This window comes from Serpula lacrymans (assembly GCF_000218685.1).
Source record: "Serpula lacrymans var. lacrymans S7.9 unplaced genomic scaffold SERLAscaffold_7, whole genome shotgun sequence".
Lineage (NCBI taxonomy): Eukaryota > Fungi > Basidiomycota > Agaricomycetes > Boletales > Serpulaceae > Serpula > Serpula lacrymans.
Genome location: NW_006763296.1, coordinates 1,557,501 through 1,583,748, shown reverse-complemented (window position 1 = coordinate 1,583,748; position 26,248 = coordinate 1,557,501). Strand labels below are relative to the sequence as shown.

Genomic DNA, 26,248 nt, shown 5'->3' with positions numbered 1-26,248 from the left:
CTGCAGAGCATACAATGTGGTGGGCTGGATGAGCAAGCTATATTGAAGATAGGTGAACTTGCGTCGTTGAAACAATTCGGTCTACATATCAGCGGCCCTGTTTTTGAAGGGGGGTTGTCAATGACATCGCCTACTCCGAACTTTTGCTGCCTTACGTGGCTCCGCATCGCCGTGCCTGATCTTAGTAGTGCCTTGTCTTTTATCCACTTGGTTCAATCACCACTCAAACATATTTTCTTGTGTGTCCCTCAAAAACCCTCCCCTGATTTACTCCAAGAATTCGTCACGCTTGTTTCACGTCGATTTCCATTGGACTGCCTGACAACCATGATATTCAAAGTTGTTGGAGACCCCGGTAGTCCTTTCAAATACGCTACCAATTATTTCAGGCCTTTGCTGGATTTCCGACGAATGAACTTGAGCGGCTGAATTTGTACTCCACCTTTCCATGGGCCAGTACGACTCTCACATTTAGGGGCCTACTTATGTTGTTGAAGCATTGTCCCGGACTTAGAGAAATATAGATTTACTTTGACACGATGCTTCTGCCTTCTGCGGATGAATATGGTGGTGATTGGCCTTGCAATAAAAACATAAAGAAGATTCACCTGTCGGATTTGACTGTAGCAGACCCTTCTTCTCTGGTTGCCTTTCTACTTGCTGCTCTACCCGGCCTAATTGGCATACACTACTATGAATATGATCTGCAGGACGTAGTGTCAGAATGTTTCAAAGCACAAAGGAAGAAAGTGGATTCAGGCCTTGACACAGCAAGGGGAAACTTGGAGGAAATGTAGGCTATGGTGTATAGGGTTGAATATTGAAGTGATGTGCTTGCACTCTAGTGACTAGGACGTCAATCAAACATGGATACTTTCTTTGACTCCGAGTCAGTGTGCTTGATCAGGGCGTAGCATTGATTGCGGTCTGCATATATGCATAATAATAGGCCTGTTATGGGCATGTGATGTAGTATGTCTAGCGCTAAAACTTTGTCCAGACCAATGTTTCTATGAGGTTGCACTGACTCAAGCTGGCAATATTCGTCATCATGATGTGACGGACAGACGGCAGCTTTGCCAATGTGACAAAGACCGGTGGTATTTCTATGAGTCCGCAGCTTATCGTTCGGCGCAAGACTATTGTCAGATTCAATCGACGTTTTCAGCAAAGAACTGCCAAATTTCCGTGAGATATGGCGCCGTTACACCCAGTATTTAAAATTGCCCTAGGGACAAGGACTATAAAACCACACTGTCCGCGTGCTTGCCTTTCGTGCACCTTGAGGCCCCCCTCGCCCTGTCCAATAAGGCATAGGCTCTCCCTGTCCTACAGAGCCATGGTCGAAACTAAGAATACCGAAAAAGCCTCAGTGTCCCGGGAGTCTGTTTCTGATGATAACCCTGAACATGAAAAAGTCAGGATCGTCGCCATGCAAAAACAGGCACAACCCCTCCATCTTCAGTTGGACACCGGCGAGGAGTACACATTGTTCAGGCAGAGATGGTACCAGATCTGGTTTGTGCACCGTCTCTTCTTTTCTCTGGTTCTTTGGCTAACAATTGTGAATTACATACAGGCTTCCAAAAAACCCTCCTTTGCCAGCGCCTCCATCGCTCGAAGATGCAGAAGTGAGTATCATGATGACTTTTCAGAGCTCATTTACTAAAGACTAGTCAGCTCACTCCCCTTGCTAACACGTCTATCTTTTCCTTACTGAGCTATGCCTGGATAACTGACATCATGGTTCTGGGTTATCAATGCACCCTCCAAGCCTCTGACCTGTACAAAATATATGAATCACGTGAAGTGAAGTATCTTTCAGGATGACTCAAAGAAGCCTGGACACGCCGTGTGCTTCAAGCAAAAGAGTGGAACATAAAATTGCTGAATGGCGGGGTCAAACCTGGCACTTGGAGAAAAATACGGTGGGCTATACGGGCCATGCGAAAAAGACGGCAAGATAAATCAAACAAAGGCCCAGAAGATGAGGAGCTCAGCAAAACTTGGACAGAATGCATGGCAAGACTAGAGAATAAATGGCGCGAGGTCGACGGCAAGAAAGAGGCAAGCCTTGCATGGGCTTTAAACAACACTCTCGGGCGCAACTTCTGGTTGGGTGGTATCTTCAAGGTGTGTAGTATTTTATTACTGATGTAAATATATGAGCTCAAGTGATTCTCCTCAGGTATTTGCCGATACAACTCAGCTTATGGGACCTATTATTATCAGGGTATGTACCGGTCGTATTTTGTCATTTGTACAAAATGTAGCTCAGCCGCATTGATCAACTTACTACATCTTGAATTTTCAACAAAATTCAATTCATCATATAGCATATAATCACATTCAGCGAAGACCGTGCTGCGGCATGCGAAAGTGGTGCTCCTTTACCCAATATAGGGCAAGGAATAGGACTCGCCATTGGTTCATTCTTGATTCTTGTCACAACAAGTGTTTGTACCCATCAGGTATATGGCACCTTCCCTTTATTATAGTGTAGTCTTCAAAACGGCAAAATTTTGCCGCATCTTCTAATTGCTTAATTCCTTTTGCCAACCGCATTGTCCGTCCTAACATATTTGTCCAATCAATATAGTTCTTCTGGCGTTCAATGACTACAGGCCTCCTTGTGCGTGCAGCACTTATTCCATGTATTTATAAACGCAGAGTCAATCTCACAGGCAAAGCAAGAACAAAACTCAGTAATTCGACACTCATGAATCACATTTCCACAGATTTGAGTAGCCTTCGTGTCACGCTTCCCACATGCGCTGACTTTTTTGTGTTGTGTTCCTTTGTATATTGGGTGATCGTTGAATTCATATGTGGTGCTTGATTTACGGTTGGTGATCTTCTCGTCTACTTTTGTTGTCTGTTGGTAGGTCAGTAGAATAGATGCGTGTGCGTAGTGGTTTGTGAGTGTTTCATTCTATCTCACTGAATAGAAGAATAGGTAGTGATCGACTTTATGTAACTTACTTTTATAATAATTAGCATGCAGGTGTGTTCATCAAGTGTCAACAAAGAATATATAAAACTAACGCAACATAAACCTCTAACAAGCCTGGACTGCCCCAATTCAAGTTACCGTCTGTCTGATCATCCTTCTGACTGAGGTAAGCTTAGAACACCATGAACGCCTACCTCAACGCCTCTTATCGTTGCATCCTCAATTTCAACATATACTGATTTGTCTGCCTCAATGTCCTTTCTGCATCTTCAATGAAACAACAGCTTGGTCCATCGGCCTTGGCTGGCTTCGCACTCTTCCTCTTCATCATCCCCCTCCAAGAACGCGTCATGTCACTGCAATTCCGCATCCAAAAGCGGTCAATGAAATGGACAGACCAGAGAGCAAAAGTTCTGCTCAAAATACTGGGTGCAATGCGTGTCGTGAAATACTTCCCATACGAAGTCCCGTTTTTACAGCGTCAGTTGTATATCTTTTGGTTCATTGTTATTTGTTTCTTATGAGATAATATTATATTCATATTCTAGGCATATTTGATCTACATAAGAAGGAACTCGGAGGCATCAGGAAGATCTTGCATTCCAGCTCTGCAAAGTGCGTTTGGCATTTTCTATAGGGACGATTGTTGAATGCGGAAGCTGATGTGCTACATAGTTTTGCGCTCGCCTTGTCTCTCCCCACGCTCGCAGCTACCCTCACCTTTGTGACATACACGCTGACAGCCCATGATTTCAACGTCGCCGTTATCTTCTCCTCCCTGGGTGTAACAACCAAGAGTTAGTTACTCTGGCGCACACAAGAACACACTATAAGGGTAGTGAATGGGGAGTGGTTACTCCTTAGGCTGCAGAGAGTTTGTTGGTTAACAACAGGAGGACTTGCTGAGGAGTCTCCTGGATTTATTTGGGTATATATACTAATACAGAGTGTTTGTACTTATGTACTATACAGTTGATAAAGTCAGTGGCTGATGATGTCATGGGGTCTAGCCCGCATGACCAGCTCCACTGTGTGAGAGAGTTGTATCTAAAAATAAGAAGAAGGCAACGCGGCGCGAGAAAGAGGAGTTTGAACAAAAGGGGAAGTGCCACATGGCACCATGTGTGAAAGCTAAAGTATACAAGGTTAAAGCAGAGAATGAAAATGAAGGAAAGGTCCAAAAGAAATTGTGTTATCGTAACACTGGGTCTCTTCCAGCTCCTTCGCCAGCCTATGATGTTCATGCCACGTGCAATGAGCAATATTCCCAACACTGCTAATGCACTTCAGTGCCTTACACGTGTGTTCCAGTTCCACGCGGATCTGATGAAGGAAAAGGCATTTGAGGTGGACAAGGAACAAGGTCCTGCATTGATAGTTGAGAATGCAATTTTTGAATGGGAGGTGTTTGCAGAAGCCATGGATGAGGAGAGGAAGAAAAAAAAGGGAGGAAAGGCTATAAAGCAGAAAGCAGAGGTAACGAAGGCAGCAGAAGGGAAGGAAGAGCTGTCCAAGGTCAAGGATGTGAATATGGTGGTTCCTTGAGGGAGTTTGGTGGCTATAGTTGGGCCCATTGGATGTGGAAAGGTAAATCCCTCGGTGTATGTTACAAGTGATTATAATGCTGATACCGTTTACAGTCCAGTTTACTTCAGGGCTTGATTGGAGAGATGAGGAAAGTTTCTGGAAAGGTTTCATTCGGCAGTCGTGTAGATTATTGCCTGCAAACGGCATGGATTCAGAATGCTACTTTGGTCAGAATTTTATCTCATGGTAATCTTTTTAGATGCTGAAATGATGTTTTGTAGAGGGACAATGTCACGTTCAGCCAGCCTTTTGACGAGGACAAGTACTGGCATGTCATAGAAACTGCTTGCCTTCTCCCCGACTTACAGCTGCTTCCTGATGGTGATCTTACAGAGGTTAACTTGTCCCGCGTATGTGCGCTTCAAGGGTATGCTGATTGTTTTGTAGATTGGTGAAAAGGGTATTAATCTCAGTGGTGGACAAAAGCAACGTGTAAGTCCTTTTTTCAGGATTGGACTGGAGATTCGAAAAATACTCATCTAGTTCTCATAGGTGAATATTGCTCGAGCATTGTACTTCAATCCTGATATCGTGATTTTTGATGATCCTTTGTCAGCTGGTACGCAAATGCCTTGATAATTTAAGCACTGATTTTAACAATATTCCTCTTAGTGGATGCCCATGTTGGAAAATCCCTCTTTCAAGATGCCATTGTCGGATATCTTCGCAATTGCGGCATCACAGTCATCCTCGTTCCCAGTGCAATCACATCTACACCATCAACAATGGTGCCATCGTCAAAAGTGGAACTTATGACCAGCTCATCTCAAATTGCAGGAATTTTGCTCGTCTGGACAAGGAATTCAGCGGTAATGCAACTGGAGATAAAGCTGAGGAAGCAGTCGAGGAAGTTGTCATACCGCAGCAAGGTGCTACAATTGATTATGCAAAACTCAAGTCGCAAAATGCAAAGAAAAATGCTGCAGGAAGCGGAAAGTTGGAGGGAAGATTGATGGTCAAAGAAAAGTGCACAACTGGTTTGGTGTCCTGGGGTGGTAAGGATCTCACATGCTACGCTTTTTGATGCCACTAAAGCGTATTTCACAGTTTACTGGACCTATCTTGTTGCGGCACGAGGGTTATTTACTGCTCCTCTGGTGATATTATTTGTGCTTCTTATGCAAGGCAGTCAAATCATAAACTCATATGTCTTGGTTTGGTGGGAGGCAAAGTAAGTTGATGCTCTTCTATAATTGATTATATATATACTGATGTCTGGTTCAGCACCTATAATCAACCTAACTCTTTTTACCAGATCTTGTACGGGGCTCTTGGTGTGTCTCAAGCAGTGTTCACTTTACTTCTGTGAGAGTGAATATGTCGAGCTCGAGAAACATTGGCTGACGATCCTTCAGATGTATTGCGATGGATTATATGGCTTTTTTCATTTCGCAAAATCTGCACCACAATTCAGTCAAAAACATTTTCTATGCCCCTATGTCGTTCTTTGATACTACTGTAAGTCTATCTTTTTGGCAGCCTCTTGAGCCCTCTGACAGTTGTCCACTTAGCCAATGGGACGTATATTAAGTGTCTTTGGAAAAGATGTGGACAGTTCGTCTCTTTTTGTTTATGATGTGTTTCACTAGCTGATGTTACCCTGTACCAGCAATTGATAACCAGTTAGCCCATAAGTCACTACACAAAACCTCATTTATTGCGATTATTAACTGTGTGACTTTCCTTTCAGTGTCGATAAGATTATTTGTGCCCGATATTTTGTTACTCCTCTTGCCCTCTATTTAACATATATGTTTACAGTTGTCATTACTATATCATCAGTGGTAATTGTTGCTATATTAGAGCCTTACTTTGGTAAGTGGATGCAGTCAGAGAATGCTAACGCTCGGCGCTTATCATATCCTCCAGTCATAGCTGTTGTTGTTATTGCTGTAGGCTATAGCTACTTCACTGCTTTCTATCGTGCCAGTGCGCGGGAGGTGAAATGTTTAGGTGAGTGATTGACCCAGCGCCCTTTTGCTCCATAGTTGCTGATGCATGAACATAGATTCGATGCTTTGTTCTATCCTTTATGCTCACTTCTCAGAGACGCTTACGGGTCTCCCGACTATTCGAAGTTATGGAGAACTTAATCCATTTATAAGGGACAACAAGTACTATATTGATCTCGAAAACCGAGCATTGTATCTCACCGTTACAAATCAAAGGTACGAGTAAGCTGAGTTTCAGGTGGCTGTCCATCTCATCCCGTCTGTTAGGTGGCTGGCTATCAGACTAGACTTCATGGGTGGTGTTCTAGTTCTCATTGTGAGTTCATAGTTTTCATTCTAGGGTGCACGATCCTTAGCAATGTCAGATCGGTCTTTTCTCCATTATTGGGGTGTCAGGGATTAACCCTGCACAAATTGGTTTGGTATTAACATATACAAGTGAGTAGTTGTTTGATTGTGCTCTTTCTCCACTCACGTAACATAGCTTCAATGGCTCAAATGTGCGGACTGGTGACACGTCAAACTGCCAAAGTGGAGGTATGCGCGCTATATCTTATTTTTCTTGCCTACGGCCACTGACTCCGTCGAACAGAACTACATGAACTCTGTTGAAAGAGGTAATAAAATGAAATCATAACTCTCTCATCATCTTTTCCTTACTGGTACCTCATAGTTGTTCACTACAGTCGAGGAGACATCATTGACCAAGAGGCACCACATGTGATCGAAGATAACAAACCACCTCCAGAGTGGCCAATGTGTGGAACCATCGAATTCAAAGAAATCCAGATGAGCTATAGACCTGGATTACCCAACGTCCTGAAAGGAATATCCATACAGATAAAAGGAGGCGAGAAAATTGGTGTTGTTGGAAGGTTTGCTTCACAAGTGGTTGGCTGCAGTATGTATCTTGATCTTACGTTTCTTCTAGGACGGGTGCAGGAAAATCATCCTTGATGCTGGCATTATTTAAAATCGTAAAATTGTCTTCTGGAAGTATCACAATTGATGGGTGAGTGCTGATGTTTGTGGTAGATGATACTTTGTCAACATTTGTGTTTAGTATCGACATATCAACTCTTGGCCTCAGCAATCTTAGAACAAAAATTTCCATCATTCCTCAAGATGTATGTATGGTAATCATTTGTTTGAAATCAAGACTAATTGATCAATCATGTCTAGCCTCTACTTTTCAGTGGTAAGTTGTTATAGTTTGCTCGGCTTCGTTAATGCTGATGTCATTTTGTCTAGGAACAATACACTCCAATTTAGATCCATTTTCTCAGTATGATGATGCCCAATTATGGGATGCTCTACACAGGTCATATTTGGTTAATGCTCCCACGACGAAACACGAATTCTTCTTTTCAGACAATACTTCTGGAGAGCATACACCAATCAATTGTTTCACTCTTGACACTATAATAGAGAGTGAAGGCGCAAATTTAAGTGTCGGAGAATGGTCTCTCCTGAGTCTTGCTCGTGCACTAGTGAAGGACAGTAGAGTGGTTGTCTTGGACGAGGCGACGTATGTTGGATTCATCACCTGCTTTTGCTTCCAATGTCTCACTTTTAGATTCAAGAGCTTCCGTTGATCTGGAGACAGACAGCAAGAGTCAAAGTACAATACAGTCTGAATTCAGCGACCGCACACTTCTATGCATAGCTCGTAGGTTCTTTTCTTGTCATCAAAGTACAATTGTTGACACAAGTTGGGAAGATTGTCTGCGAACCATCATCTTGTACAATTGTATACTCATTTTGAATGCCGGTTTGGTAGCAGTAAGTTCTCGCCTGCCTCTTTGAACAGGGAGAGGGGCTCATGAGCTGAACAGGAATTCAACACACCATTGAACTTGTACAGGAAGGAAGACGGTATTTTCCGTGGTATATGTGAAAGAAGCAACATATCCCTCAAGGATATGGAAATAGGTGCAGATACTCTTTAGATTTATGACCCAATTAGATGTGGTGCACAAGAATTAACTTTGGAATGCTTTGCAGAGATAATCATAAATGTAACGTGTATGACTTGTATGAAACATTTATTTAGATTTTTTGAAATGAATGAATGTTGATATGTGATTTCATTCAATGTGAAGGTAGATGATTTCGAAACCTGGTTGATCATCACAAATATCCCGTATATTAATGATTGGTAAATAAGATGTTGTACACATGGGTAGGTCATAATTCTTCTACGTGTTGGTGAATCAATCAATCAATTTGTTTTTTTTGCACAAATGGTTACTCTAATAAAAGTATCTATAGTTTTGTATATGTCAGCATGTCATTTCATTTCATAATTCAGCCTCCTTTTGCTTTGGATGCAGATACAATGTCTTTCCATGAAATCAAAGAACGGTCACATATGCCCCTGAATAATAATCTAAGTGAAACTCAATAGATGTTAGTTTAAGGTAATCTCTAATAAATGTAATGTAACATACCTCAGCTGCTGCCTAAGAGGCTATAGAAACGACTGAGGTATTCCTATACTAAACCCCCTACTACTTATAGTCAGAGGTGCTACTCACTACAGTATAATGACTCCTAGGAGAACAAGGGTGACTCCATGGAATGATGGCTATGCTCCATGGAGAACAATGGCTGCTTTAGCAGAGACCGGGTTTATCCGGTTTTGTCACTGAATATGCTGTTGAGCATGGAATACAGTACAGTGGGTGTGTCAAATTCCCGCCAATGTATAGTAGTGAGAACAACTGCTATAGAGAAGATGAAGAGATACAATGCTTACAGCAATACACCCAGCATCAAGCACACAAATCCTGTTGTAAGTGATAATAGTGCATAAGCAATCTAGTGTTGGAATAGTCAAGGTCAAAGCCTGTTAGCCTTGTTAGACAACATACATCATGAGTTGACATTAGTGTAAGGGCTAGTAGCTCAGTTGGCTAGAGCACTGCCACATATAGGCAGAGGTCCTGGGTTCAATCCCCAGCTGGTCCACTTTGCTTTTATGCACTCCCTGTGGTCAGGTGGCTATGTGAGGTCACATGGCTAAATCCAATATTTAGTATTGATTGCATGTTAGCCATTGCTTCAGTCATCTCAAATTCATGTGTACGTATAAGCAATGCACAATATTGTCCTCTCCTTGAATTTGGTTGTGATAGTTTCTTGAATTCTGTGATTGGTCTCATAATTGATGAAAGCTGAATCATGAACAAGTCAGATAAAATTAAGAAAGCTTTTGTGAGTGTATGAAGAAAACATACCTGTTACCTCGTCCAAAATAAGCAACTTGGTATCATTAACAAGAGCTTGTGCCAACAGCACCGACAATCACTGTGAAAATATTATAACAGTCAACAAACTGATTCCTTTCTTTGAAGCCCAACAACAATGACTTACCTGGCCAACCAAGAGATTGCCCCTTTTGTGGTCAATAGGGCTGTCTAGAGTGAATTGAGCAGCTGGAGCCTGTGTTTTGCTCTGTGACTTGGTTTGTGAGTCTTCAGGTAAAGCCTCCTTGGTGGCTTTAACAAGGTGAGATTACTTCAATGCATCCCATAGCTGAGCATTGTTGTGCAGCTCGAATGGATCCAAATTTGTTTGTAGTGTGCCTAAAACTAGGTATATCACACACCCTCATCAGCTTGGAAACAAAAAGGAAACAAAGGAAGAAAGTTCACGCACATAGGAACTAAACAGGAATATAATGTAGGATAGCCAGAGTGGATGTAAGTTATTGCTGTCATGCACCAAAGTTGATTGGTAGCATGGACAGGTGTCAAAAATGAAGCAAATATTCAAAAGGCTTGCCTTTGCGCCACACAGGCATAGTGCCACATGGAATAGTAATTAATATTGCCTTTTTCGAACTTGTGGCTGATCAGCACCACCCCTATTAGGCAATCAAATTGCACTTGCCTTTGCTTTCCATTTGGAACTTTCTGCATTTCTGCATTTTGGCAAATTTTTGCATCGTCACTGGCTACACATTGCACCCTTGCTTTTGTTGTTCTCATTTACCTTTTTTTCTTTACTCAGCCCCACCATGAGCCCCTTACTCTCTTTTTTATTCTCACTGGACGGTCGTTTCTGGCTCCCTATTCTAGTCCACTTCCTCATCACCACTGGCTACACATTGTGCCCTCGCTTTTGTTGTTCTTCCTTACTTTTTTCTTTACTTAGCCCCACCATGGGACCCTTGCTCTCTTTTTTATTCTCGCCCGACAATTGCATCTGGATCCCCATTCTAGTTCACCTCCTCGTCACCTCCACCCTCCTCCTGCTCGTCATCCTTGCTCCCCCACCATACCTGATGTCATCACTCTCTATTTGCTTCTGTCGCTGATCAATTGACCACCACGTGCCACTGCTGATATCAGCAAAGCCCCGGTGGCTGGTCCAAATTGGGCAACAGATCCATCTTCATGACATCAATCTTCCATTGTATACCATCAAATCATTGGTCACTTGTCTCGCCTGGTTGGAGTGTGGATGGGTAGTTTTCGAGCTGGAGAAGGTTCATCCCCTTGCGTCGCCCATGTTCATTGCTGTCCCATTCACTTGGGTACACTTATCTTTTGTCCATCGTCTTTGCTACAGCTACACCTACCACACGCTGCCTGGGACTCACTTGTTCCAAATTGGAACTACTCCTCTCCCTCCCTCGTTTGATCAGGTGGTCCAATACAACCAGTCTGTTGGTAAGGCCATGGAACCATCAGATTTAGACTAGGTGGTGGACTGGTGGCTCCAGTTTCTTTTTTTTCAGTAGAACATTCATTTATAGTGCAATTAATTTTGATTTTTGAATCATTTTTATGGACATATATTTTTTTAGAATGCCTGACTGACAATAAAGGAATTGTGCTGATACTGATATTGTTTTGTTTTTTACTGCATCTTCCGATGACTTCATGATTTTCTTGCTCTCTTTCTGTTATTGGACTTTATTTTATGGCTGTACAAACCTGTGACATTACTTACACAGCATTTATTGTTCTATCCCTTTCTTTTCCTTATTTTGATGATCTTATCCTGTACTAACTACGCAGGATTCGTCAGTGTACATTCCTTCTTTCATGTTCTTTCTCATTCTTTTTGCACAGCTATACTGTGCATAGCCTACCTTTCTTTTACTATATAAACCCCTGTATTTTACCTTGTAAAAAAACAACAAGAACTCTAACTTCTTCTCTAATCTCAAGTCACTACTCTGCTATCTGTGATCCAGTGTGGTTACAACAGTTCCCACTGCTACCACTGTTAACTGCTGTCATTGTCACTCTCATCACTTTTGAAAGTGATTGTCATCCCTTTCAATTAGAGTCCTTCTGAGCACTACAGTTTGTGCGTCAGGAGCCTGCTATCACTGGGAATCTTGTCATCTCATCGCTCTTAAACCTACCTTGTGCTACAATTAGCAAGGTAGTGCTTGTACATTCTCGTCATAAAGCCCCTATCTTCTATAGCTCAACTATCCCTTCTCCTCAAAAACCCACACCCGTACATCTCTGGGTTTTACTTTGAAGAATTGTCATACATACCACCCCACAAACAACCAGAGCACCCACTGTTCTAGGAGGCAAAGCCCATATACAAGTTCCGTGGAATCTGGGAGAATTGTGTGTTAGTTTGTTTTTGTGTGTGGTTTTCTAACAACAGTTCTCATCATCGACAGTGCTCGCTTGTATGGGAGGTACGTTGCCCATTTTATCAGACAAAGTACGACTCTTGTACAGCCATATGTGATGACACATGTGCTGCAGACATGACAGAGTCTTTCTTTTATTCCTGGCCATTTCAGTTTATGCTACTATCACCTCCCACAGTCTGTCTAACAACCAATAGCAGACATTTGTGATATTTGTGATAGAGAGCGGCAAGAGAGCGGCAACGCTAATACACTGTCACTGATAGTCGATGGATACATTGTGATAGAGTGCCGAGGTGCCGAGGTTCAGCGCACATACGACTCCTTCAGGCCCGCCAGTGCCGTCTAGCGCTGACTCAGCACGATGACCAATGAGCGAGAATGGAGAGACGTACCTGATAAGGAGCCATGAGCGGGAACAGATCTCGCTCTGTCAGCCTCATCTTCCTGACTCTGCTTATGTGATCAGCCTCTGACAGCATCCGTTTGAAATACCGCGCCTGTTGTGACATCAGTGACTCCCCGCTCGGTCACACTTTGTCACGGCACTCACCTCCTGTTCTTCGACCAATGTCCACGCGTCGCCTTCCCTCCCTGCCCGCGCTGTTCTTCCCACACGGTGCACGTACTTCCGCATGTCCACCGGCACGTCGTAGCTCACCACGTGCGACACGTGACTCATATCCATCCCTCGCGATATCAGGTCAGAGCATACCAGTCTGTCCCCTCCTCAGCGCATTCCTCGCAGGGTAACGACACGCGTACTCACATCTGTATCTCCTCCGCCTTGAACTTTTCCAATATCCCCCTCCGCTCTCCAACTGACAGATCGCTCGAGTACGCTTTGGCGACCACCCCCAACCGCCCTTCACCCGCAACCGCTTTCTCGAACAGCTCAAACAACCTCACAAGTCTAGCAGTCGACTCTGCTGACTTGGTAAACACAAGCCCGTTCCTCACCTTGTGTCGCTGCACGAGGTCAAACAGCACAAGCGGCTTCTCAGACGATGCACACACGATCATGTGTTCCTACTCTCCTCATCAGCACCCACGAACAACAACAGAGATAAAAACGATCGCACCCGCAACGTAGCAGGCATCGTATACCGCTCCATCACCACATCCAACACCCCCTCCTCCCTTCCCCCTCTCGCCTTCTGCACCACAAAATACTTCACGTCCCTCAACTGCAGCCCCGCCAACTTCCCCGGGTCCCGAGGGAGCGTGGCGGAGAAGAGCAGCTTTTGGCAGGACGAACTCGGTTTTTCGTCCATGTATCCGTATGTGTTGGCTATCGCGTATTTCGCGTGCAGGAGCGGGGGCGCCAGTCCGTCTGCGCATCCAAACGTCTCCTCTTCCTCCGCCCTGGGCGTACCGCTACTTGGAAATGTCGTGGGTCGTGTGGCGGTAACGACGCGCGCAACCCAATCTTGGAATGACTGCGCGAGCAGCCTGTCGGCTTCGTCTATCACCTGTCAGTCAGTGGCGTCAGTGTTTGAGTTTGAGTTTAAGTAACAAAGTGATAGAGTGATAGTGTTAGAGTGGTATCAAGACAGTGGATCAAAGTATGAAATAGGGGCCGTGCTTTGTACCGGTGGGGAACGCGGTGTGTGAACACGACAAACATAAAAGGTAAAGCGAGCCGAGCCCAGAGTCTGATAACACCCAAAATGACAAACGACCCAAAAGAAGGAACAAGGAAACAAATTGACAAACGACCCAAAAGAAGGAATAAGCAAACAAGGTGGAAGCCAACCACGTACAAGGAACCGCAAATGCTGCAACGAGAAATTAGGCGTTCCGTTCATATGGTCCACCAGTCTGCCGGGCGTGCAGATCAAAATGTCGATCTTGCTTGAGCCGCCGAGGAGTCTGCGGGTGCGGTGTGGCGGGTAGAGTGTGGGGTGTGTGGAGTGGGGTAAGGTGGGGAGAGAAGGGTGAAAGAAAGGGTGCGGTAGGGAGGAGCGAGTGTAACATTGGGTGGATAGGAAAGGTGTCAGTAAATCTTACTGCATGGTAAAGAGATGGGAATGAAAGGGATCAACGTACCCAGACGATCTGTCCGCTATGAGCTGACTCTGCTCATGTGCGAATGAGTGTTGGCCCGTCGCAGTGCCGACCTGCAACAACGCCCATCGTCATCGTTCAGTAAGGCACGATAAGCACGCTACACAACCCAAGATATCCAAATAAAAATAATGAAAGGAAATAAAATAGAATAAGGACAAGGGAAAATGCAGAATGCAGAATGCATCACCGAGCTCACTCCCGAAAAAACAGAGAAGGAGCAACCATACCAGACGCGACGCGAACTCAGCAACTCACCTTGAGCCCCCTGCCCTTCCCCACCTCCTCAAACGTCTCCCGCACCTGCATGACCAAGTCTCTCGTGGGCAGCACGACGAGCGCGCGGAGGCGCGTGATGATGCGAGATGAGAGCGTCTGATAGGTTGTCGTCGTATGGTCATATATCATACAGTCCGGTCAATCCGTTATCCACCAACCTACCGCGCAAAACACGCACTCACCTCGACAATGGGAAGCACGTAGGCGAGCGTCTTGCCGCTCCCTGTGGGCGCTGAGACGCACACGTCCCGCGGGGGCGCGTAGGGCGCGTAGAGGCCCCGTTTGCGGGCGTCGCGCGGGAGGAGGAAGGGGAGGAGGCGGGTTTGGACTGGGGTGCAGGGGAGGTGGGTGAGGGTGAGTGAGTGAGTGTGACGAGGAGGGGAGACGTGTATGGGATGGGACGGGACGGATGTGCGATAAGGCGAGAACGAGGTATTACGGATAGATGAATAGGATGAACGGATGAAGGAAGAGGGGAAACGTACCTGCAAACAACTCCGTGATCCCCAGCTCCTTCAGCCTCCTCCGCATCTTCACCGAAAGACCCGTCTCGCACGCGTCCTCCTCCGCACCCCCGTCGTCTTCCTGGCCATGTTTGTTTTTGCGGGAGGAGGAGAGAGGGGGAGGGGGGAGAGTGATAGGCATCGACGTGCCCGGATCGACGAACTCGGCGTCGACGAGGGCGTCGTCTAGACCCTGGAGCGCCAGATCGGATTTGGAAGGCGCATTGGGGAGGGAGGGGAGGGGGAAGGACGGGAGCGTGCCTTTGGGGAGTGGGGCGGGGGAGGCGGGGCGTACGAGCAGTGTATCAGCGTCCGGATCGGGGGCGAGGTCTGAGTCTTCCCTGTCACGCCCTTCGTCCGCTGGGAGCATGTCCAAGTCTTCTTTTTCGTCTGCGTGTGCGGGCGGGGAAGGCGGGGAAGGGGAGATTTTTCGTTTTTTTTTGTGTCGTTTTGGGGGGTCGTCCTCGTCGTTTTGGTTTTCCTTACTCGCCTTCTCCTTCCTCTCCTTCTTATCCTTCTTCTCCTTCTTTTCTTTCTTGTCTTTCTTGTCCTTCTTTTCTCGCGGCTTCTTCACCCCATCTTCCTCCTCATCCAGGCCCATTTCTACATCTCCATCCTTATCCACATCCACATCTACATCTCTGTCTCGCATCGCGTCGTCGAGCCCTAGTTCAAGTTTTTTTTCTCGCGTTTTCTTGGTCGAAATCGGATGTACTAAGTGAATAAACAGGAGACAATTTGTTTTTGGAAATGAGTGTTACAAAGGTAATAGCCACTGGTAGTACAGCACAGCCACATAGTGTAAGGGATCGCCAGTGAATCGGAGCACAAAATCTATCCGAGTCTACATGCTTTTCCTCCGTATGCAACGGACGCGTTACCCGACCATTCGTTTGATTGACTATCCGTCAGTGCTTGCCTCGTACGACTGACGAGTCGAAATGAAACCAGCAGAAGGAAAGAAGGAGGGCAAAGAAAGGCGAAAAGGAGGGCAGCTTGAATAAAGCAGAGGAGAATTTATATTAAAGGGAGAGACCCAAACCAGGACTCTTTTCCCCAGCTGCAGAAATCAAGCTTCATCCAGTTTAATGTCAACCTCGCCGAGAAGGCAGCTCCCTACTCTGAAGCCACGATTCGCCCATCGTGTTTTTGCGCTCGTTGATGACACTTGCGTAAGCGTATAATCCATACGGTATGACGCGTTTGCTCTCGAGGAAGAAATCTATCCAAAAGGTATGTTGTGTCGCTTCATACATTGTCCCGTGGTGTTTCATTCCGTTCTCGTATTCTAGGTTTTCCGGTAAAGATAGTAATGCTAGCCTGGATTCCTGTTGTCACGGTGTCAGATGTTTCTACGCACGTCGATACCACTGCAGCCCCGCCAAAGCCCGCCGTCGATCCTGTACATTTCCTTGAAGCTCCACCTCGACTTCGAGGAGGATGCCTAGTATATTGTCCGTAAAGCTATTTGAGATGGAGTGATGGAGGGCAGGATCGTTCACGAGTGGGGATGGATAAAATGTGGTAGCCAAAACGACGGATACGGTCTTGAAGTCAACAGAAGATTATCCAGGCGGATTGCGGATTGGATATTGGATACTGTTGAGAACCGCATAACCAAAACGTGAAAGTAAGCTTGGCTCCGCAGTGTCTCTTCGCCCTTGCTCTACCGTGATACTGACAAACCGTTAACTACTACTAGGCTATGCCCCGCTCAACGCTCACCAGAAGCAGCTACGTAGTTTATTGATATGAGTCTGGTTTACCATCAAAGTCAGGTTCCTTGTCAACACTATAATATACATTTAATCATCTAACCCGCAACAAGAAAAACACTTGTAGTGTCTCATCATCCAATTTCCCCGACATCGATTCCTTCCAATTTCCCTTCGCTGTATCAAGGCCTGTATCATACACCCACACTCTTCCTTTGTTTTTCAAAACATTCTGACACTACGTCCTTCACATCCAAGTCGTTGCAGTGTATGCCAGTTAGATTGGGTAGAACAGCACATAGAAAGGCAACCACAGAACAAGGGTCCGCTATACTCGAATCCGACAGATAGATCTCCTTGATGTTTTTATTGCAAGGCCAATCACCACCAAATTCATCCGTAGAAGGCACAGACGTCGCGTCAAAGAAAATCTCTATTTCTCTCAGCCCGGGACTATGCTTCAACAGCAGAAGTAGGCTGCTAAGCGTGAGAGCCCCCGTGTTCCATGGAGAGGAGCGCAAACTCAGCCGCTCAAGTTCAGGCCATGCCATTATCAGCTCCAGTATCAAATCATCATCCCACACATTCCTAGCGCCTCCTAGCGCCAAGTTTTTCATCCGTCTGAAGCCCAACAAAGGCCTGATACAATCGATAGCAAATTTGAGAGGAGTAGAGTTGAGATCAAACACTTCAAGTATGATAGATGTCAGACAGTCCGATGAAAATCGACGTGAAACAACCATGGAGAATTCTTGGAGTATATCAGGGGAAGGTGTTTGAGTAACATACAGGACAATCTCTTCAAGGGGTGATTGAACCAAGCGGATAAAAGACAAGGCACTGCCAAGATTAGGCGCGACGATGCGGAGCCATGTAAGGCGACGGAAGTTTGGAGTAGGCAGTGTCAACCCCCCTCCGAAAATAGGGCCGCTGATATGTAGACTGAATTGTTTCAACGATGCAAGTTCAGCTATCTTCGATATAGCTTGCTCGTCCAGCACACCACATCGCATGCTCTGTAGGTGTGAATGGCTTTGCACAAAGTTGCAGATAATGCTACAGGCCAAACCATCCGCTGCCCCCTGTGGTTTGTTACACCCTATGAGGTCAAAGTGTTTCAGGGATGGGCATGATCCAATTAGATATTCCACGGCGGCTAAGCCGAACATGTTATCCAGGACCTGGATGGTCATAGAAACAGAGACGAGTGTAGGGCTGAATAGAGAGATAAGAAAATGCAGTAGGTCCTCCGTGTTCCCTTGATGGCCACTATTGAGATATCCTTTAGGATATGTGTACTCATGGCAACGGAGCAGCTCGAGCCCCGGAAGGAGGGGAGCGGAATGGGTGCGAGCGTACGGTGGTCGTTTGGTTACGGTTGGAATTTTAAACACCGCGGAACACGGCATCTTAGTATATTCAACAGCCGCTTTTATACCTCTAATTTGCCCATGCAGTGTGACCGTGATTGTTGTGAGTATCAATATTATTATAAAATGTGCTTTGCAAGTACAGGGAAAATTGGTGGGGACCAAAATGTCACGAATATGGAAAGGAAAATAGTTACTACATAAAATTTGTACTGCAAAGTTCGCAGGCAGGCCAGGGATTGAGTGCAAGGGGGTACAAGGCATATGTCAGCTGGAAATATTAGGTAAGCAGAAAGTCACGCTTACCTACTTTGCATGCTCAGTCAACCTCGAGTGGCCAGAGTAATAAAAAAAAATTGGGTTTTAGCTGATCTGTGGAGTGAGCGTTGTGATGGAATGGATCCAGAATAGTGACTGCAGCGTTGGACGAGATTGAGCACTCAGTGAGCGGTAGTAAGGAAAAAACCTCGTCGTGTGATGGTGTGACCTGTAACTAATAACATGGCCACAGATCCGCATAACTGTGCAGTACTAAATTTTCTATGGCTGTCGCACTATAGTCAACTAACCAAGCCCTGTCATTCAGCTCAGATAATCTGGCCATACAATGTTGCTAATTTGGTGGTCATATAACGGTATAGCAACCCTGGTGCCGTGGATAAAACGTGAGTTTTTATTTTATTCTTGTTTTATGACTTTATCACTTGTTGCCACAGTTGCCACCCACGTTTTACGGGCAGTCACATATTGTAAGTTATTATATTATCCGTGTTTATTGATTCATCCAGGTATTCTCGCTTTTGCACCGGCATTATCATCTCTTGTTTCCTGCTCGTTGATTACTTTTCTGTTTTTTCAATGTAAATATAATAAATACAGGCTACCACATATGAGAATAAGCACAATATACTACATTCATTTTTACAGATATGGTCATGCCCTTAGGAATATTCAAAGAGACCTATCGAAATTGTCGGTCGTTGAAAGAAATCCGATGCCGTCGCCGGCATTCCAACCGTAACCAAACGACCACCGTACGAGCGAATATGCTAAGCAGCGTTGAATCATATAGCTCCAACACTGGATTCCATAGAATCAGGGTGCGAACTCGAGAAGCATATTTGTCAAATATCGCCCAATCTGCCGCCCTGATAGTACGTCGCAGTGTCTGCGAGAAATTTTGTTTTGTGATAAGTTGCAATATTTTCCGCAAGCTCCCACATAAGGACGTACAATCGTTTTGTGCATACCATTACGGGAAACCTCCCATAGGTCACCAGGCATACACTTTATCAAGGGTTCAAGGTCGTCCAGTTGATACCACAATGCTTGCAATGCAGGCTCTTGGAACCATCGACATGTTATTGCCAAAGAGGCTAAAGTTTGTGTACGAAGCACTTTAACCCCTCTGTCGTGTTCCCAATGCCTGTGATATTCAAGCTCGACGAGCCAAGGGCATTGAATAACCTTGGGAACTCGAGGACTTGGATCAGGCGCCAGATAACCAGAAGAAAATATGGCATGCAGAATTTCGATGACAGAAAGACATCTGTGCATTGTAAAAAGTCGGGGGAAGACAGCTGCTTCGCTGAAGTGAAAGTCTTGGCGAGAGAAAAACTTTGAGCGCTTGAAGCTCGAGACATCGACTTCGGACCAACGGAGCGAGCAGACTTGCCATGTTGTAATAAGCTGAACACTTCTACTTCGATATCGGCCAACAGGGAGAATGTATAACGCTTTACATGAGAACCTTGCTACAAACGATAGTGTGACTGAGCGTGACTTCGTTCAATACTCGGTCGCGGTGTCAGCGAATCTGTTGTCCGATATTTGAATTCGATTCTGAGGTGCTTATCTTTCTCCTGAGCGTCACCTGCGTCTCTATTTAGAGGACCAGTTTTGGTGTTCGACCACTGCGTGTCTTTATTGGCATTCCGCGCAAGTTTTGACTATATTCATCGTACTGCCAGTTGGACGGATATATCATGTACAATTGCCGATATTCAAATGCAACAATGAACCAGATCCTAGAACCAGCTCTCAGGCTCATTACATTTCGCGTGGATATATATCTAAAAAGGACATTGAGCAGGACGCCGACATTTGATTAAAAAAAAACAGATCATACGACTAACACTCGGACACATTCAGGCTCCATTCACGAGCGGCGTGCAGAGGCAGCTGTATTCCCATCCCAACCTTCCCTCTAATGGCGGGTGACATGATTGCCGAGTTGAGCCGCACAATGTCCATCCCCTCAGGATATTTAATCTTGAACGCCTCGATAAGCTCCGTGAGTACAGCTTGCATCTCGAGTAGTCTGTATACACTATACACCAAGAGCAGATGTGATTAGTTTATGGTTTTGACGAGATGAAGGCTACGTGCGCAAAGCGCCGTCTGCGACTGAGGTAACATCATCAGCACAGTTAGGGCATGATACAGATTGCTGTGGACTCACCCGAGACAAGCACGTATGTCGGCAGGGATTTGGAGGGTAGATCGAGGTTCACCATAAAGCCTCACACAGGTCAGCTGCAGTTTATGAATGCAAAGTGTGATATCTAAAGCGGAGATAACGTCAACAGTGCTTTTAATACTCGAAAACTGGCGTGAAAGGCGACGAACCATTTCCATTCTCGAAGCATTCTCGAAGGCTTGCTGAGAACATCGCAGTATAAACCGCCACCTGACATAGAGAAGTACGATTCCCCAGTATTATGAAACCAGAACTTCGAAGACTGTCAGAGAGATTCGCTTTTTACATATGGCCAACAGCTTTTTGGTGCAGGAATTTTGTGAGAAGATGATGATGCTTGGATCATACCAAAGGTTATTAATCGATTATTCTTCGCTCGTGTCATTGCAGAAACAAGAAGATGCTCAGACGCAGAGCCTGATTCTCCATCTACATCTCTGCCTTGCATTGCGTCGTCGAGCGCTACTTTTTTCTCGTGTTTCTTCGTCGAATCGGATGTATGTCACGGAGAATAAAACAGGAGACAATTTGTTTCGGAAATGGTAGTACGGCCGCAGTAGTAGGGGGCAATAGCCACTATCATGTCCGTTCCTCCCACACTTATCTCAGTCGTCCCCTTCTCTCAGCTTCAATGCACACTCACGATCGACCTGGTAAGTAATATCAACACAAGCCACAGTTACATCTTTCGATAACAGATTCTAACCATCTCAACGGACAAGCCTCTCTAGCGCCCATTACTGGCACGGGAATGTTCAATGGGGCTAACAACACCCACATCCCACATGGCACATTCGTTGATGTTTCTGGAACCTCGGGACTGAGATTCAACATCAACAACGTTACTGCCGACCGTGCGTAGTGTTTATCTATCTTTCGCTATGAGCTTAGTCATTCGTATTTAGCTTTGAAAGGCTTATACGACCTGCTACACCCAGTTCAAGCTTCGTACAAGGATCGCTCAGGGAAACTCGCTCGATGCTTGGAGGGCACCCGGGAGAAGGTCCTGCACGAGATCAAAACCTGGGTAGACGGTACTCTCCCGATTTGCTGGCTTAATGGCCCGGCTGGGTTTGGGAAGTCGACCATAGCGCAGACCGTTGCAGAATGGTGTGCTGATGAAGGGAGGCTTGCTGCCAGCTTTTTTTTCTTTCGGGGAATGGGAAACCGAGATAAGATTTCCCATCTAATCTCTACGCTCGCTTTTCAACTCTCAACTACAATTGAAAACATAGAACCGTTGATCAAGGATGCGCTCACAAAAGAACCCTTCCTTTCACAGCGGGGTATTCGACTCGGGTATCAATTTGACAAATTGATCATGGATCCCATGCTCTCCCATGTACAATCAACGTCCACACAGAATGATGCCGTACAAAAACGTATGGTGATAGTTATTGATGCCCTCGATGAATGTGAAGTCGGGGACGGAGAATCGATGGACGAGTTCATCGACGCTGTAATTGATGCGTGCAGGTCCAAGGGAGGCCGGGTCCCGTTTCGTCTCTTTATCACCAGCAGAGTCGAAGAACATCTTCGGCTAAGACTTGAAACAATAGATGCCAAGGAGGTCTCCCTTCAGTTGAAATTGCAGCAGTATAATGCTAGCAAGGACATTCGCATGTTCTTTCAGTCCGAATTTGCGAATATATATGCCGCCAATCGTTTACTCATGGTTGCGGATGGTGTTCCAGAGCCTTGGCCTTCATGGGATGTCCTTGACACCTTGGTTGATAAAGCCGCTGGTTCCTATATCTATGCATCGACGTTCGTCAATTTTGTCCAAGAAGCAAGGGGAATGGCGCACCGACAGCTCATAGATGCGTTAAAGGCACATGGCCTGGATCCTCTGTATATGCAGGTGTTTTCCAAGGCTTCATCTGCCGAAGTTGTATCTGGAAGCATGGTTAACCTCAAACAAGTAATGGGGATCTTGTTACATCTTACAAGCCCATTGTCCATCCGAGACCTCGCTCTCTTGATTGATGTCCCACTGCGAGACCTTCTCAGGGCATTCTTCGGGATTCAATCTATTCTCATTATCCCCGAATCCAACAACAGTCCGGTGCACTTAGTTCATACGTCACTCCGAGATTTCCTAACGACACGGTCACGCTCGGGTGGCTATTTCAATAATCCCCCTGATTGTCACGCTTCCATTGCAATACGTTGTATGAATATTATGCAAAGAAATGGGGGCCTCTTTTGGTTTATAGATGGGCCCGTGGGGTATGCATTCAAGTATTGTCTTGATCATCTTCAACAGGCTGTTCATGGTTGGAAGAATTATCATTCGGAGTCACCTTTATTTATTTCATTGAGCAATTCTCTGACGGACTTCACTGGTAGTGTTCTTGACCCTTGGGTGCATACTGCCATCCGAAGCGGAGCACCAGAAATGTTATCAGGTTTGGCAAAATCATCAGAGGTAAGCTAGACACATGATGCGAAAATATATCTAACACGACTCAATTTGATGTAGGATTGGTCGCAATGCCCCAAAAAGTTACGTTCGGCATTAAATAGCCTAAATAGCATGATAGAGCATATAGAGGTACGAAATTATTGATGATTCATGACGAGGCATTTTGAACCTTTTCGGGGCCCAACGCATAACGTTTCAGAAAGTGTGTATATTTCTTTGTAAATTACCCTAGACGATGGTTATATCTCACTCTTTGTAACTATGGCATATGACTAGGCTGTGCGTGGCATATCTCACGATAGATAATTGATGACCTGTTTTATTTATTGGTGCATTGGATCGGCAGGTGGTAAGTCGTGTCAAAATGAGGGCGTTGAAACTGAGCTAATGTACTTCTACTTTACACAGAAAGTACGTCGTTTCAATTTACACACATACCATATCTAAAGGAGCTGGCTGTACACACAGGACGTAAGTAACGTAGCATTTGCATGACGAATATCTGAAAGACGGAAGACTGATGAGTTTACTGGGCTAGTTTGTGTGTTGCCCACTCATTCGTTCACTCTACCTGCTGATCTGCTTTTTCATGGTCAATCTTTCAGTATGTGCGTTAATTGAGACTTCATCCTGTAAAGAGTTTCCACTGAGATGCTTTATACTTGTGATAATTTAGAAGGTAAATGCTTATCTGTGCTGCATCTCTTGCTGGATTGTCTGACCATTGTCTTGTGTTCTGACAGTTTCACCATATTGTATGTGCTCTATTCCACTGGAAATGCCCCAGACGGCTCACCACTGCCGCCCTCTATATGTGTCTTTAGGACGTACGTAGTCATGTTTCGTGTAAAGGTTGCTACTGACAATGTGATACTCTTCAATAAATACACGTTCCTATGTTCCCCCCAAAACCGCCCGGAACCGCTCCGTGATTTTCATGATGGCCTTATCAGCCTGTATGTCGCCCTCTGTCTTTTTAGCCAGACGTGGCGCTGACTGTCAAGCTCTCCTTGACATTCCCAGCTTGTACGTCGCTCTCGATCTTTTCTTACCCGATGTATGACTGAGTGTCATGCCCTCCTTGACGTTGTCAGCTTGTACGTCGCTCTTGACCTTTTTTAGACAGATGTAAGGCTGAATATCGCGCCCTCCTTGACGTTCTCAGTGGGTACGTCGCTATCGAACTTTTGAGCCAGACTTGGTGCTGACTGCCATGCCCTCCTTGACATTCTCAGCATGTACGTCATTTCATGGCCTTGTTTATATTTGTCGCTGACTGTCAGGCCCTCCTTGGTGCTCTTAGTATGTACGTCGCTCTTGTTCTTTTTTTAGCTAGATTTGGCATTGATTGTCAAGTCCTTCTTGACGTACTCAGGGTGTATGTCGCTCTCGATCTTTATTAGCTAGATTTGGCACTGACCGCCATACCATCCTTGATATACTTAGCTTGTACGTCGCTATTGATCTTTGTAGCCAGATCTGGTGCTAAATGTGAGGCCCTCCTTGACATTCTCAGGGTGTACGTCGCTCCCCGATATTTTTAGCCAGATTTGGTGCTGACTGTCAAGCTCTCCTTGACGTTCTCAGATTGTACGTTGCTCTCGATCGTTTTTAACCAGACTTGGCGCTGACTGTCACTGTCATGCCCTCCTTGACGTTGTCAGTGGGTACGTTGCTCTCGACTTTGTTTGACCACATGTGAGACTAAGTATTATGCCCTCCTTGACGTTTTCAGTGGGTACGTCGCTATCGAACTTTTGAGCCAGATTTGGCGCTGACTATCATGCCCACCTTGACGTTCTCAGAAAGTACGTCATTTCAGGGGTTTTTTTGGATATCTTTTATTTATTCTTGTGCTCTTTTGATGAGTTCAGGACGTACGCTGCTTTTGCTCCTTTATTGGCATATTTTCTTTTCATCCGCAGATCACATTTTTTGCTCAATCTCCAGGATGTAAGTTGGTATTCGTGTCATGCTCATTATCATGAATACTAATCACCAATGTTGTGTTTATGTTATCAGAAAATCCACGAGGTGTGTCATCTTCTAATGTAAGTGCATAGTTTTCTTCTTTACGGATTTGTGTCGTTCAGCCACTTCACCTCTTGCACACAGCATCCGTGTTGTACAGTCAATACTGAAAAGATGTGAATCTGAACCTAAAGCTAGTTAGGGACATTTCTTTCATTGTGCACAACCATTTTTACTAACTTCCTCGCACTGCAGATTGTATGTTTTGCCATTTCCCTGTACTTTTTGCCAAATTTTACCAACGTATTCGTTTTGCGCACTTAGATTGTACGCAGAAGCTTGCTTTACACGTTTTGTGCATGTAGCGCTAATGTATTCATTATCGCTGATATTCCTTGCAGAAAGTATGTACGCACTGTTGAGATCTACATTTGAATTGCTGATCGTTTAACTCACTTCTAGTGGGTGTGTTGTTCGTTTCATGTTGACTTCGTGGACATTAGTTCAATGTTATACATGCGATATGCTCCATCAATAGCGAGTATGTGAACTAAACTTTTATTTTTAACAACATCCCTAATACCAGTACTACTACAGCAAGTGCGTCAGAAGGAAGCCTCGCGTAGCCTTTTGAGGTTAGTTTCCATCATCAGCCTGAGCTATAATCCTCGTATACCACCTTTTTACCACAGGAGAATTGCTGCAAAAATTCAAGTTCATAGTCAGGGACATGTTAGAAGGCTGCTTTAAGGTACCCTTCTCATTGTGGGTGGCATGTGGCTTATGGTGCCTGCGTGTGTAATTTCAGACTTTTAGGTTCCATCATCTGGTGGCTTCGTGTTGGAGGCGACCTGCGGTCTTTCGTGGTATCCATAGGATAAGTTGTGGCTGGTAGACGTTAGGTGAGGGTGAAAGGAGAAATGGGCAGATGGGAAGGGTGACAGTGAGGGGTAGATGAAGGGGTGTTCACTGGCATGAGGATGGGAGTAAGGCTGGTTATGGCGTGTTTTGATTTTCTTCTTTTGCAGTGTATTCATCATACCAGGTTGTATCTATGTCGACTGTTGCTTTGTATTTTGGAATCGTTGAAATTAGACCTCGATGGTCGTTCAAGTTCATGGTTTAAAGATATGGCGAATATGGTACCAAACACAATTCACCCAGCAAGGGGCAACTCCGCCATTCCAAGGAAAGTCACTGAATCGGCGGTCGGCCAATCTTTGGTTGGGTTGTGTTGGCCTGAGGCCTGAAGCTTGAAGGAACCCATATTAGTGCGTCACATGTCTCTCAATTCAAAGGACCAATATTGATGTTTGACCAC

The 26,248-nt window shown here is 45.2% G+C and overlaps 8 protein-coding genes across 8 annotated transcripts; 2 read left to right on the top strand and 6 right to left on the bottom strand.

The window, feature by feature from the left end:
- Positions 1 to 1,339: 1,339 nt before the first annotated feature.
- SERLADRAFT_449458 (uncharacterized protein) lies at positions 1,340 to 8,441 on the top strand (the record flags this gene model as incomplete). The annotated part of the gene is made up of 37 exons (XM_007318663.1): positions 1,340 to 1,518; positions 1,580 to 1,631; positions 1,681 to 1,804; positions 1,838 to 2,133; positions 2,189 to 2,233; positions 2,337 to 2,471; positions 2,600 to 2,744; positions 3,067 to 3,119; positions 3,238 to 3,433; positions 3,502 to 3,568; positions 3,629 to 3,737; positions 4,172 to 4,486; positions 4,594 to 4,707; positions 4,762 to 4,875; positions 4,928 to 4,972; positions 5,033 to 5,099; positions 5,153 to 5,193; positions 5,241 to 5,535; positions 5,588 to 5,711; positions 5,765 to 5,845; positions 5,896 to 5,998; positions 6,052 to 6,094; positions 6,302 to 6,355; positions 6,410 to 6,493; positions 6,549 to 6,708; positions 6,760 to 6,808; positions 6,858 to 6,930; positions 6,977 to 7,029; positions 7,085 to 7,109; positions 7,166 to 7,367; positions 7,424 to 7,504; positions 7,556 to 7,619; positions 7,675 to 7,690; positions 7,744 to 8,020; positions 8,076 to 8,161; positions 8,213 to 8,274; positions 8,328 to 8,441. 37 exons carry the CDS (start codon positions 1,340 to 1,342, stop codon positions 8,439 to 8,441), a joined length of 4,143 nt encoding a protein of 1,380 aa, XP_007318725.1.
- A 2,860-nt stretch (positions 8,442 to 11,301) lies between these two features.
- SERLADRAFT_369949 (uncharacterized protein) lies at positions 11,302 to 15,619 on the bottom strand (the record flags this gene model as incomplete). The annotated part of the gene is made up of 11 exons (XM_007318662.1): positions 11,302 to 11,310; positions 12,514 to 12,618; positions 12,672 to 12,837; positions 12,888 to 13,147; positions 13,201 to 13,590; positions 13,882 to 13,990; positions 14,168 to 14,238; positions 14,444 to 14,560; positions 14,647 to 14,792; positions 14,950 to 15,228; positions 15,316 to 15,619. 11 exons carry the CDS (start codon positions 15,617 to 15,619, stop codon positions 11,302 to 11,304), a joined length of 1,956 nt encoding a protein of 651 aa, XP_007318724.1.
- A 1,139-nt stretch (positions 15,620 to 16,758) lies between these two features.
- Positions 16,759 to 17,254, bottom strand: SERLADRAFT_468377 (uncharacterized protein; the record flags this gene model as incomplete). Its single annotated transcript, XM_007318661.1, has 1 exon — positions 16,759 to 17,254. One exon carries the CDS (start codon positions 17,231 to 17,233, stop codon positions 16,877 to 16,879), a length of 357 nt encoding a protein of 118 aa, XP_007318723.1.
- Positions 17,255 to 17,328: 74 nt separating this feature from the next.
- On the bottom strand, positions 17,329 to 18,022 carry SERLADRAFT_390354 (uncharacterized protein; the record flags this gene model as incomplete). Its single annotated transcript, XM_007318660.1, has 1 exon — positions 17,329 to 18,022. A coding segment is annotated over one exon (344 nt), but the record flags the coding sequence as incomplete, so codon positions are not given.
- A 1,024-nt stretch (positions 18,023 to 19,046) lies between these two features.
- On the bottom strand, positions 19,047 to 19,365 carry SERLADRAFT_390353 (uncharacterized protein; the record flags this gene model as incomplete). The annotated part of the gene is made up of 1 exon (XM_007318659.1): positions 19,047 to 19,365. A coding segment is annotated over one exon (160 nt), but the record flags the coding sequence as incomplete, so codon positions are not given.
- A 636-nt stretch (positions 19,366 to 20,001) lies between these two features.
- On the bottom strand, positions 20,002 to 20,456 carry SERLADRAFT_468374 (uncharacterized protein; the record flags this gene model as incomplete). The annotated part of the gene is made up of 2 exons (XM_007318658.1): positions 20,002 to 20,124; positions 20,181 to 20,456. The coding sequence occupies one exon, from the start codon at positions 20,360 to 20,362 to the stop codon at positions 20,183 to 20,185; it is 180 nt and encodes a 59-aa protein (XP_007318720.1).
- An 820-nt stretch (positions 20,457 to 21,276) lies between these two features.
- SERLADRAFT_468372 (uncharacterized protein) lies at positions 21,277 to 23,505 on the top strand (the record flags this gene model as incomplete). The annotated part of the gene is made up of 5 exons (XM_007318657.1): positions 21,277 to 21,385; positions 21,437 to 22,959; positions 23,014 to 23,158; positions 23,233 to 23,312; positions 23,495 to 23,505. The coding sequence occupies 3 exons, from the start codon at positions 21,283 to 21,285 to the stop codon at positions 23,098 to 23,100; spliced, it is 1,713 nt and encodes a 570-aa protein (XP_007318719.1).
- A 2,033-nt stretch (positions 23,506 to 25,538) lies between these two features.
- Positions 25,539 to 26,044, bottom strand: SERLADRAFT_390348 (uncharacterized protein; the record flags this gene model as incomplete). Its single annotated transcript, XM_007318656.1, has 2 exons — positions 25,539 to 25,562; positions 25,620 to 26,044. One exon carries the CDS (start codon positions 25,962 to 25,964, stop codon positions 25,740 to 25,742), a length of 225 nt encoding a protein of 74 aa, XP_007318718.1.
- Between the last annotated feature and the right edge of the window lie 204 nt (positions 26,045 to 26,248).